The following is a 13912-nucleotide window of genomic DNA, read 5'->3' on the forward strand; positions in this document are numbered from 1 at the left end:
AGAGATTGGGTGGACTGTGCCCACAGGCGACTGGATTATTTCCTGACGCAGGTGCTCACAGGACACGGGTGTTTTAGGGCCTAAATCTATAGGATCGGAAAGGCTGATACAGATGAATGCCTATACTGTGGATACTCGGACACTGTGACACATACGATGTTAGATTGCAGCAGATGGATAGTGGAAAGGAACAGAATGGAGAGAGAGACAGGTGTGAATTTTGTTACAGTGAGAGAAATGATTGAGAGAATGATTGAAAATAAATTAGTTTGGACTAACATACACAGCTATATCCGTGCAGTGATCAAGAAAAAGGAAGAGGAAGAAAGACTACTAAACCAACGCTAAAGGTAAGAGTGAATGATGCTGAAAGGTGAAGCTAGAAAAGTGGGTCACACTGTATGAGTTGGAATGCGTGAGTCAGACTGTGGGGAAGGAAGAAATGCCCATCTGGAAATAATGCCGAACTAGGAGCGATGAGTGTCTTCTACGCGCTACCTGGAATGAGACAGGGAACCTCCTTGCTGATGAATAGAGTGTGGATGTGTATGAATGGAGAATGAATGAATAAAGGTAGTGTTTCTGAAGTGATGCCGGCCTTACAGCGGCCATTCCGCTTCCGGATCGCTGGATGACAGAGGAGGGTCTGGTTTAGCAGGTAGGCGTTCGGCGTAGACTCGGCGACGAAAGGGCATTATAAAGTACCTCGGGAACTATCGCCGGGAGTACGAAGAACGAATCCTGCACTAAAGTTAGTCAGTCGGCGTCCTGGACTGAAATGTCTTTTGAGGATTCCAGACCCCCCCTCTATAAAGACGAAAAAAAAGGTCATGATAGGAAGGATGCATTGGTTGAACACTTTGCTCCTCAAGTATTGGGGTATTTTGCTGTTCTTAAGTATCCAACTAAGTTTTCCAAATCCTGCCCATGCTAGTCTTGCTCTACTAGTAATTTCCGCACTTTGGTTCTCTTTGTCAAGTTTCAGGATTTGGCCTAGGTAGATATATTCCTGGATTTGCTCTATCTCACTGCCATTTATAGTTATACGTTTGGGGTCATCTGTGTTTGTCATTATTTTTGTTTTTTTCATATTCATTTTTAGGCCGACGTATTGGGAGCTGGCCGCTAGTTCCCCCATCATAATTTGCAGTTCCTCGAATGTGCTCGCTATAATCACTATGTCGTCAGCGAATCTGAGGTCGTTTAACTTGTTGCCATTAATGTTAATGCCATAGGTTGACCAATTTGTAGTTTTGAAGACGTATTCTAGGACTAGGTTGAAAAGCTTTGGCGATATTTCGTCTCCTTGTCTCACTCCTCTCTTAATGGGGATGGGATTTGTATTTTCGTCTAGTTCTGCTATCATAGTTTCATTTTCATATTTATTATGTATTAGTTGCCTATATCTCGAATCTATTCTACAATTATTAATAGCTTGTTCTATGGCCCACATCTCGATACTACCAAACGCCTTTTCATAGTCAACGAAGGCAAGAAATACGGGTAGTTGGTATTTATTTTCCTTCTCGATCAATGTTCTTATTGTCAGCAGATGGTCTGATGTACTATATCCTTTGCGGAAGCCAGCCTGTTCAACTGGTTGGTAATTTTCCATTTTGTAGGTTAACCGGTTGTTAATAATTCTCATAAATAGTTTGTATACTTGACTGAGCAACGATATAGGTCTATAATTCTGTAGATCACATTTGTCCCCTTTTTTGTGTAAGAGTATTACTAGACTCTCGTTTCAGTCTTTAGGGATCTTGCTATTATGGAGACATCTATTAAATAGCTCTGTTGGTACAGGGATTGTTAATGTCTTGCTTGTTTTCAAGAGCTCGGCAATTATACCGTCGTGTCCTGGAGCTTTATTATTTTTTAGCTCTTTTAAAGCTCATTCTATTTCGAATCCCTTTATATTTGGTAGTACTTCTGATTCCACGTTTTTTATTTTTCTTTTGACGTTCTCCTTTGTTGTTTCATTAGGCTGGCCTTGCGAGCTGTACAAGGATGTGTAGAAGTCTTCGACAATATTTGTTATTTTATATTTGTCCTTCTCTTCCTTATTGTTGGCGTCTTTAATTTTGATGATTTTTTGAACTCCCAGTGCGGGTCTTAGACATTTTAAGCCTCTGTTGTTTTCAATGACTCGCTCTATTAAGTTATCGTTCCATTTTTGTATGTCGCGTTTTAGTTCTTTTCTAATTGTTTTATTAAGTTCTCTGTATTCTTGAGTATAGCGTTTGTTTTGCGCTAGTAGTTGTCTTCTTTCCGTGAGAAAATATTAGCTCGTGCAAAATTAAATTCAGTGCGTTCGTACTGATATTATATTCAAATAATGAGTAGTAATGTTGCTGATATTTGGTTTGTAAGGATATTTGATATTGTTTTTTGTTTCAGGCATGCGAAAACCTATTAAGTGGAAAGAGTTCGTAGATTATTGTTTTAAATATAGTCGGAAGCATCCAGTGTTAGACGTATCCTTTTACCCACAAGGTTCCCTTACATCCTACAAACTCGTCAATAGCGTAAGGCAGTTAATATGGCATTGGATCCCAGCTTATATAATCGATTCTTTTGTCTGGTTGTCCGGTGGAAAACCTATGTAAGTATCTTTTATTTTCAAAACATGCTAATCGATAATGATTTAATTTGTATTTTGAGAACGATTTCCTAGGTGGAAATCGAAACATATCATAATATTAAAATTTTAGTTGAGTCAAAACCTGACAACACTGTTGCCAGGTTTTGATTACAGATAATTTATCATATATTAATAATTGACATAATGTCAAGTGGTCATAATAGAGTAACTCATGTGACCTCATTGCATATGTGAAACAGCATATTAAATTTAAATGGGATAGACGTTGGATTCAGTTCGGTGAAACTACAGGCACTAATTTGTTTAAATTACAACCAACAGAAGCTGCGAACCAATTTTACAAAGTTGTTGCACTATATAGTGTCGGAGTTCTCCCAAAAGACAGATGTGAGTGTGGAATTAACATAGCTGATCGAAATGACATAATCTTTAACTGTTTCTTATATCTCAATAGCACGTGGCAGTTTCAAGAATTGTTTAAAGCAGGTTTAAAGACGCCATTAAACTTAAATGTACTGTTACGTCTACAAAAAAATTTAAACTAATTATGGTATTTCTACAAAGTTAAATTTCCTTTGTATGTTTACCTATTTGTTGCCCACCTATCTAACCGTGGTTTATGTCTTGTGTGTCATAATGAAGTCGCTCTGATGAACCCCTGACGTGAAAAGTGTCCTTGCTGTACAATCCTGAATGAATGAATACTAATACTAAAGGCTAAAATACAAAAGAAATTCCATACATGCAAATTTGAATTGCATCCAAATGCTTATATTTTAATACATTTAATAGTTTTTAATAACTATCTATTATTGTTGACTCTTCTCAATACTTCAGGCGCTCCACACTGACTGAGACAATTACTGTTTTATCTACATAACTAATTACAGCAGGTCTGTTTCTAGTTCTACTGAAGAGATTACATAAATCCCAATGAGTCCGTGTGCTAGACATTTTTACTTTGATTGAAACCTTACACAACCTTAAAAACAAAAAAAAAATTGCATATCTTTGAATATAAAACGCAGTTTCTGTAGTCCATAGAGTTTATTGCACTAGATTACTTGTTGTGACTCGAAAATTTGGATTTATAATGAACTCTATACTATAAATACATCTCTAATGGATGTGCGGGATGTAAAATCTGGTACCATACTAGTCTTTTTTAAACTGTTCTCTTTTACATATACCTTTTCAATTGTGGCGCATGGCAAAATTCTAGAAAGTGTAATAATTTGTTTTCACCTAGCAGAACAAATACCAACGAACTTGCCACTTAAAACAGAATTACAAATTGAAAATGCGGTACAACAACTTACTACCTCCATACAAAAGGCAGGTTGGATTTCTACTCCCGAACAAACAACATGGAAGGAAAGCATAAACTGTTCGCAAAGTGCAAAAAACCTGATCGATGAGAAAAGAAAACTTAGGAAAAAGTGGCAAAACACACACGCTCCTATTGACAAACAAAATTTAAACAGAATTACCAGAAGACTTAAAAATCTATTAAAAGAAGAGAAAAACAGGGGGATCCAAACTTACTTAGAAAATTTGACTCCGTCCAAAGACACCAATTATTCTTTATGGAAGGCGACGAGAAAGGCAAAAGGTCCACAAGACGCCATACCTCCTCTAAAAAATGTCAAAGGTAAATGGGCAAGAACAGACACAGAAAAATCTGAGACATTCGCTGAACATCTTTCTACAGTATTTAGTCCATTTAACAGAGTAGTGCCATTAGAACAAGAAGAACCATTTAATTCTTTTCTTGAGGCTCCGTATCAAATGGATCTACCAATCACCAAGTTTAATATTAAAGAAGTAAAACAGATAATAAAGAATGAGATACAACCCAATAAGGCTCCGGGATTCGACCTCATAACGGGTAAGATCCTCCAGGAACTAACCAATGACTATTACAGAATAATCACTATGATCTTCAATGCTATGCTTAGTCTGCATTACTTCCCTCTGCAATGGAAAGTGGCACAGATTATACTCATTCAAAAACCTGGTAAAGATCCAAAAGATGTCAACTCATACCGACCGATTAGTCTACTCCCAGTCATCTCTAAGGTCTTTGAAAAACTTCTACTACGAAAAATCAAACCAATATTGGACGAAAAGTGTCTCATACCTGACCATCAATTCGGTTTTCGTAACCAACATGGTACAATAGAACAAGTTCACAGACTATACACAACAATAAGAAGTAGTCTCGAGAACAAGCAATATTGTACTGCAGTCTTTTTAGACGCCTCTCAAGCTTTTGACAAGGTGTGGCATACAGGACTTCTGTACAAATTAAAGAAAAATTTACCTTACCCTTACTTTAAACTGCTTCAATCATACCGTACAGAAAGGAGATATCTGGTAAAATATAGTGAAGCCTATACAAAACTCTACCCCATCCTATCTGGTGTACCTCAGGGTAGTGTGCTCGGACCGATTCTGTACCTGACATATACGGCTGACTTGCCAATAAGCAATAACCTAACGCTTGCAACATTCGCAGATGATACTACTTTCTTGGCCTCTCATAGCAACCCAATAATAGCATCAGAGAGACTGCAACTACATCTGAACAAAACAAATGAATGGCTTAAACTCTGGAGAATTAGAGTAAACCCCTCAAAATCTACACAAATTACATTCACTCTAAGAAGAGGTACATGTCCACAAGTTAACCTCAATGGACATCCTTTGCCCCAAAAGCATGACGTAAAATACTTAGGTATTCACCTTGACAAACGTCTAACTTGGACCAAACATATATGGACGAAAAGGCTTCAATTGGGAATTTTATACAGAAAACTTTACTGGATGTTGGGAAAAAACTCTCACCTATCGATTGATAACAAGCTGCTGATATACAATACAATAATAAAACCCATTTGGACATATGGCTCACAGCTCTGGGGTTCAGCTAGCAAATCTAATATTATGATAATACAAAGATTCCAATCCAAAACTCTGAGAACAATCGCTAATGCACCTTGGTATATCCAGAATGATGCAATACATAGAGATCTTCAGGTACTAACAGTCTCTGAAGAGTGCAAAAAAACAATATCAAAACAGGTTGCGGGTGCATCCTAATACCCTGGCACACAATCTTCTCAACAACCAACAAGCGAAGAGATTGAAGCGACATGACCCCTTGGACCTACCTCACCTATCCTGACAGAGCCTACAGCAGTGGGAGTTACGCCTTCAACAGCACCCAGCCATTGTGATCAGTGCCGCTTTTAGTGCTCGCGTATCAGTGTATGTGCGCATCCTACCGGTAAAAAGCCAATTTGTGTCGTGATGATTTGGTCACTGGACCTTACATCTCTCTGTCATGTAAAGACAAAAAATTTTACTTATTGTTTTCACTGTAAAACAGATTGTAAAAATCTTAAATGTTAATAAAAAAAAACCCATCCTTAGCTATATTATTCCATATATCAGATAACAAATTTTCTGTATTATTTACTTAGCTGGTTGACGTGTCTACATTTTAGCAATGTATCAATATCGTTGACTTTCTCTATATGCCATATGCATCTAAACTCTTTTATTGTTGTCCTATATTTTTTAATATAGATATTTAATGGTTTAATTAGTTATTTAAGATTTTTATCAACATATGAGGAATACATTTTAAATGTGATTTTAGATTAATGAGAGTGCAGGAGAAGTTAGAAAAAGCTGCATCATGTTTACAATATTTTACAACCAATGAGTGGAAATTCGATGACGAAAATGTACGACAGCTAGCGATGGTTCTCAGTGAATCAGATAGAGAAGAGTTCTGTTTTGATGTTGCCCGAATAAATTGGGAACACTATTTAGAAAATTACGTCTTAGGAATTAGAAGGTAAATATGCTTAGATATTTTGTCATGTTATCTAACGAAACAAAAATATATAAAAGAATGTTTGCGGAGTTTTTTTATTTATTTAAAAAAAAGGCGCATCCTCAAGATTAACAGTACTTACACGATTAAATTTTATACAACATATTTATACAAGAGGGATACCCTTTTAGTTTTCTGTAGTCAAATTAATTTTCAAGTACCGTTTGCAAGCTATTCGTGATGCAATGTATACGTTTTTCAATGGTATATTTAGGACAGTCAATTACGAAATGGTCTATACAGTCTACTACGTCTCAAATTGAACACTTTGGAGCTTTGCAGTTTGAGTATAGGTGTGCGTGTGAATACCTACTGTGGCCTAGTCTAAGACGTGTTTACTTGTGATCTTCCGCTTATTGCTGTTGGTTGCCATGGTGAAATGCTACTTTTAATCTGTTTTAGTTTCTAAACCGAATTTTGCCACTCCCGGTTCCCGGCAATTAACACTTTATTTTTGAAATAGGCTTTAATCACTTGCCTTACTTCGATATTCGACCTCTGATTCGTCGTTACCGATAGCACCGTAAGCACTTAAATTTGCTAATTCATTGCCTTTGATACCAATGTGGGAAGGTATCAACAAGAAGTTTACTGTTCTGAGATTTTCTTGGGCTTTCTGAAGTTCCAATTTTATCATTACATCTATGGGATGTTTCGGTAGGGATTTTTCATGGCTTTAATTGCACTGAGGAAGTCAGAAAGAATGACACTGTAGGAGATGTTTTTGGTATTAATGTATTGTAGGGTTCTGTACATTGAAACCAGTTCTGATGAGTATATGGTAGAATAAGTGGGAAGAACAAATTTTAAGGGACCGTCTGATGTAATAATAGTTGCACCAACTCCCTGTTCGGTTTTTGATGCTATGGTAAATATTTTAAACCAGTCTTTGTTTTGCTGGATTAGGATAAGGTTCAGCTGTGCTTCAAAGATTGCTGCATTTGTTTGATCGTTAATATTTAAGCTTAATGATACATTGATTTTCGGTTCCTCAATAGTCGACGGAGTCCAATTGTTCGGGTTCACTGGAACAATTTTAGGAAATGGAATATTTAATTCAGAACATTCGAATTCTTTCATAGTAAGTTTTGGATGTGTGAGACCTATTATTAAAGTAGTTCATGTAATCGTGGAGGTATTGTCATACAAAGGTTTACTTGGATCTGAGGCAATAGAAATTAAGTGAGGTAGTGTTAAATATATTCTTCGGTAAAGTAGGGGTGGCTCACCGGCTTCACTTAGTAAGCTTTCCAAGACCAATTCTAATGCCAAGATTATGTACCGTGTCAAACTTTTTGCCAAGTGTTGTTGTTGAGCTGAGGATATGCAAATGAGCTTAATAATTTGGTCCATATGTCATGTGATCATCATCCAACCTTCATTTACCACGTACACTACTGGTCATAGGCCTCCCTTAAACTCCTCCATTCTTTGCTATTTTGTTTTATTTGTTGCCAATTTTTGGTGATACGCATGAGGTCGTCAGCCCAACGTGTAGGTGGTCTTCCTCTACTACGTTTGTCTGCTCTTGGCCTCCAATTTGTGATTTTACTTGTCCATCGTGAGTCATGCATTCTCGCTACATGGCCTGCCCAGTTCCGTTTTAGTTCCGCTCTGCGTTCCACAACATCAGCAATACTCGTCCTTCTTCGCAGATCTTCGTTTCTTATTTGCTCCCGCAACGTTACTCCCAGCATAGACCGTTCCATTCGTCTCTGTGCCACTCTCAATTTCGAAGCGGTAGTCTTGGTTAGAGTCATAGTTTCCGCCCCATAGGTCATGACCGGTAATACGCATTGGTCAAATACTTTTCCTTTGAGGCTAATTGGTATGTTGGCTCTAAGTGTATCTCGCAGTTTTCCAAAGGCTGCCCACGCTAAATTAATTCGTCTTTGGATTTCGCATATTTGGTTATCCCTGCTGATTCCTATTTCATGAACTACATACGTATATTTCTCCACCAGTTCTACCACTTTGTCTTGAATAGTTAAATGGTTATTGGGGACCATTTGTCATAAACTTAGTTTTGGTCAAGTTCATTCTGAAGCCCACCTTCGAACATGCAAAGTTCAATTCATTTAACATATCTGTAGCTTTTTCTAAATTATCTGTGATAAGGTTAATGTCATCTGCCAAACGGAGATGGTTAAGCTTTTTATACAGTTGAGTCTATGGTTCTTTTCCCGTGCGTCATCATTTAAAGCATACAAAATAAGTCGGAAATTTACTCCAGGCAACAGCAAGTGACAGAAAGTGGCTACGGCTCCGATTACGGATTACATTATAAAATTTGACGTTATTAAATAAATAGAGTGTAAAATATTAGTTTTGTTTTAAAATTTTGGTGCAGAATTACAGCTAACTTGAAGTAGCTTAATAAATTCGTATAACATCATTAGTGACTAATAAATCATAAATAAATAAACAGTTTATGAGGTTAGAGTTTTTCCAGGCATAATCTGGCATAAATTCAATAAAATATTTTCTTTTTGTCATTTCTTTCACTTTTACGGTAACTTAAACAAAAGCATTCCTTAACTGTGTGAATGAGGTTAAATTTGTATGTAATTTATGGCAACTTAAAATTTCAAACTCCAATCTAAAATAAGTTATGAAAACAACTGTTTCATCATCATCATCATCACGTAGCGCTACACCCCTTGGTAGGTCTTGGCTGACTGTACAACTTTTTTCCAATTTGTTCGGTCTTCCATCAACATAGGGTCAAATGGAATGTTCATTTTCCGGAGATCTGCTTCAATGTTTTCTCTCCACCGCATTCTGGGACGTCCGAGTGACCTTTTGCCTGTGGGAATCTCCTCCCATACCAGTTTTACAAGTCTCTCGTTATGCAGTCTGTGCACGTGGCCTGCCCATCTTATTCCTTGTGATTTAATTTCTTGGACAATATCGGCGTCATTGTAGAGTGTTTTTAATTCGATATTGATTCTGATCTTATACTGGTTTGTGGTGATGTCATGGTGAGGTCCGAAAATTTTTCTAAGTATTTTTCGTTCAAAGCGTCTGAGCTTTTCTTCGTTTGCTTTGGTCATGGTCCACGTTTCGCATCCGTATGTTATTACAGGTCTGACGATGGATTTATAGATTTTTATCTTTGAACTTCTTGTAAGATTTTTTGATTTTATGAGCTTATCCAGTGCGAATAGACAGCGGTTTGCATATTGGATTCTGTCTTTTATTTCTTCAGTAACATCGTTGTCAGCTGTGATTACGGCCCCCAGCTACTTAAAACGTTGTACTCTTTCGAAATTGAAGGTGTTTACCGTCACATTTTGTCCTATTCTGTCTCTTCGTGTCGTTCTATTTATACATATATATTTCGTCTTCTCTTCATTAATCTTCAGCCCTACTTCACTTGTTGCTCCTTCTACGTTGTGGAAGATGTCTTTCGTGGATAGGATGGAGTCTCCAACGAGATCTATGTCATCTGCATATGCGAGTAATAGCTTGGGACCTTGAACCGATAGCAATTCTGTTTTTATTTCGGCAAACCTCATGGCTTTCTCTAATACAAGGTTAAAAAGTAGTGGAGATAACGCATCACCCTGTTTGAGTCCACTGTTGATTTCAAAGCAGCCAGACAGTTTATTATTTACACGTACTTTAGATATTGCACCTTCCATACAGACTTTGGTCATCCGAATGAGCTTCTTTGGTATTGAGAACTCCGCCATGGCATTCCATACTTGGCTTCTTTCTACGCTATCATATGCCTGTCGAAAATCTATGAAAAGATTGTGTATGGGTCTGTTTTACTCCCATCCCTTTTCCAGAAGTTGTCTCAGCGTGAATAGTTGATCTATTGTTGATCTGTTTGCCCTAAAACCGGCTTGATATTCGACTAGGACAAAAACCAGAAACGTCACAAATTGTACTTAAAATCTGAAAACGTCCTCAAGCGCCTTTTTTGTACATATCTCTTTTCGATGTAGCTGAGTCTAGAGAGTTCCTAAAAATAACATGTGTCTTTACTTAATAACAGGCGGTAGCTGATTTGTCTTTAGTTTCATGCGTGGAAGACAATGATGCTTGATAAAAGTATGTGTTTTATCCCAGGTATTAATCACGCACGGGTAAAGAACCATTCACTCAACTGTATATTGCTAATCATAACCTTACATGTACCCAAATATAATCTGAATCGTCTTTAATACTTCTGATATCAATCATGTCAGTATATTGTTTATTTATAGCAGTTAAGATTATTTAAATACAGTTTGCTTCTATTCCTATAATTCTTATAGTAGTATTGTCTATTTGGAAATATAATATCTGTACTTGCGACTTGTAGAGATATGCAGTGAAAATAAGCCGCAAACTTATTAAAGTCCATTGTTAGGTATGATTTATACATAAATTGTGGGTTCATAACTAATCTGTTAACAATAGAGTGTTTACGAATATTGTTATTGAAGTTTATAAAATTAATCAAAGAATTAATATTGTCTTAAAATATAGTAATTTTATATATGGTAAATAATATTTGATATTTTTGCAGATTTATATTTAAAGAAGATGCTGGTACCTTACCAAAAGCTAGAAAAAACATGTCGAAGTTGTTTTGGACATACAAAATATTCCAAGTTCTGTCGGTGATGTGTATGTGGCACTTTTTAACACTCAGATACGCCCCATTGAGGCGTCTTTGGAGTAACGCTCTCAGGCTTCTCATACATTTAGCAAGAATGCTGCCATTTATATAAAAAACAAATAAATCTAAAAATTTACTAGTTTAGAAATTATAATATGCTGTAATTTTTCTATATATACAAAAAACTCCAGCTGTGGCCAGATATTGCTCACGGAATGCTTTTATTTTGGTAACGATTTGGAAGTAAAACAATGTAACACGACTAATTCGCAGGTGTTTCTGGTGCCGAATACAATTGTATCATTTACGACATCCATATTAACAAAGTTAATAGATTTTACCAATAGTCTCTTGAGGTTTGCGGATATGTACAAAATTTACCAAAGAACTGGTATTCATTTTATGTTACTCTTGATAGTAATATAAAATTCAAAATTGTAGATTCAGTACTTAAATTTGGTAATTCGATTAAATATCAAATTCATTTAACCTTTTTCTTTCACTAGCGAGTGCTTCCATTATAGCTTCCTCTAGAAAGAAACGCACAAGTACTCCTCCATAGTTTTACAATTTTCCACATATTACAAATAAACTTTAATTCCAATGACAACGCATCTTATATTACTATAATATTTGACCACTATTATCGCTCGCTCTCCCATTTAAAGCTTTAGATTAGTGGCGGTTATATTATTTGCTAAGGTTATTTAATTGTGACAAAACAAGAAATAATTTCTTTAGCAGTCGTCTTAAAAATAGTAGAAGATATAATAAAAATCTAATGGTGGAAACATATATTACCTTAATTTCATTACAGAAATCTTTTTCTCCTAAAGTTATTATTAATTCATCAACATTAGTTTATAAGTTCATGATGAAAAATTGCAACGACAAAAAATAATGACATAATAAAGCATATTGTATAAAAAAATTATTAAATTATTAAAAAAAATATTAAAAAAAACCAATTCCATTATTCTCAACATCACTATTATTGTCACTTATCCCTATCACAGCATTTACTGGTATCAGTGTTTCCCATTATCACGCTCTTTTTCCAAAATATTGAATCAATGAAAACCACATCCCTTATAATAACTACTGAATTGTTTTAGCATTTTGTTGATATAAATACAATATATACGTGCTTACACACAGTATTTTAAATTTTTGATATGTCATAATTGCTCTTCATAACGAAGAAGGCGTACCTACTATATTTCAGTGATATTTAATGTAAATTATTTGAGTATTATTAATTTATTATTAATCATTTGAGGACCGAACTTAAAAAAAAATACTACAAATCTTTCTTTCTATAAATTTTGTTTGATTAAAAACATGAGGTATTAATTAAAAAAAAAAACATTTTTTGTAATCCACCGTATCACTCTTATTAGTTAGAGCTACTTTTTTTAAAACTGAAAGAATGAAGAACGAAAATTCGATAAGAAGTTAACAAACATGATGAAAATGATTGGGATTATTATAATAGTATACTACACATAGTAAAACAGACATTGTCATCACTTAGGCTGAAGGTAAATGTCAAATAAAAATGCCCAATTATCCTCTCTAATTTTGCTAATCCTCTCTAATTTTGCAATAACCTTAAAAAAGAAAAAATATAACACCTGTATATTTGCATTAATTTGTTATTTACTGGACAATATATGAATATGTTAATGATTGCTTTCATTTGTCACATTATCTTGATCTTGGGTCACGATTAAATGTATTTTACTATATATGTATAGTACCTGATGTTATAACGTTATACATGATACTTATTTTATTAAATGTTTCTGACAATCCTTTAAAATGATGCTGTCATGTGTTATAATTTCGGTAATATTGCGTTAAGTGTAATTTTCTATATTTGGTGCATTTACAATAGACAATAGATAAAAAAAAGCAGTTCAGTTGAACAACCTCGATGTATATACCTATCTATATTACATGATAATAAAATCAGGTTTTCTTGATAAAGTAAAAATGTATCCTTAAGAATTGCCACATAACGAACAACATAGTACTTGCTTCCATTTATTAAATATTGACTTTTTTAATAATTAAAAATATATAGACAATTATTGTCTATATGTTTTAGAAAAAAAAATATATGTAATAGCGTGGTTATTGAAACATGGTTCCATTTACAAATAAAATATGATGGGTAATCTATAGGAATTTATTTTACTATTTGCAATTAAACAACATGTTTCTACTTACATTACGAAAAAAAATAATAAATCCATTTTGTTGTGAGCTTCAAAATAATTCTTTCTTTACATTGCCACAGCAGGTTTTTAATAATATAAAGTAGACTAGTACTCAAGCATTGTAGAATACACGGTTTTCTTGCAAATAGTTTAAGAAATATATAATTTTTTTTTTCGTTGCCAATTGACATTTGATTTTTTTATTAATTAGATGTAGCATTTTTATAGCGTGTAATATTTGGTCACAGTCTAGTTTTCGTTTTTCCAAAAATATTGAGTATCTTTGAAGGGGGCACAAACTCATGCAAAAGACCTCGAATCGAAGCACTCGTAGAATTAGGCCGGACGAATTTATGAATTCTAGAAATGTATTGTTGTGAATTTATTAAAAGGTTCAATATTTATAACACTTACGGATTTAATTTATTTCTTTATTTATATTAACTTATCTGACAATAATTTATTATATCCGTACGTACAAATTCGCGAGTGCGGGTCTTGAGTATTAACTGTCCCTCCATATAAAAATGTTGTATTTATATACGAAATCCTGATATACTAGAACAGCA

The 13912-nt window shown here is 34.9% G+C and overlaps 1 protein-coding gene across 3 annotated transcripts in view; it reads left to right on the forward strand.

The window, feature by feature from the left end:
- Positions 1-13670, forward strand: part of LOC140437162 (putative fatty acyl-CoA reductase CG5065) — a 152260-nt gene extending 138590 nt beyond the window's left edge. For all 3 annotated transcript variants that reach the window (XM_072526504.1, XM_072526505.1, XM_072526506.1), the window contains exons 6-8: positions 2401-2605; positions 6270-6470; positions 11029-13670. In XM_072526504.1, the coding sequence (XP_072382605.1) occupies positions 2401-2605; positions 6270-6470; positions 11029-11233 (611 nt within the window). In that variant the 3' untranslated portion in view covers positions 11234-13670. The remainder of the gene's footprint in view (positions 1-2400; positions 2606-6269; positions 6471-11028) is intronic.
- Positions 13671-13912: the final 242 nt, after the last annotated feature.

The sequence above is a fragment of the Diabrotica undecimpunctata genome, chromosome 3 (assembly GCF_040954645.1).
Source record: "Diabrotica undecimpunctata isolate CICGRU chromosome 3, icDiaUnde3, whole genome shotgun sequence".
NCBI lineage: Eukaryota > Metazoa > Arthropoda > Insecta > Coleoptera > Chrysomelidae > Diabrotica > Diabrotica undecimpunctata.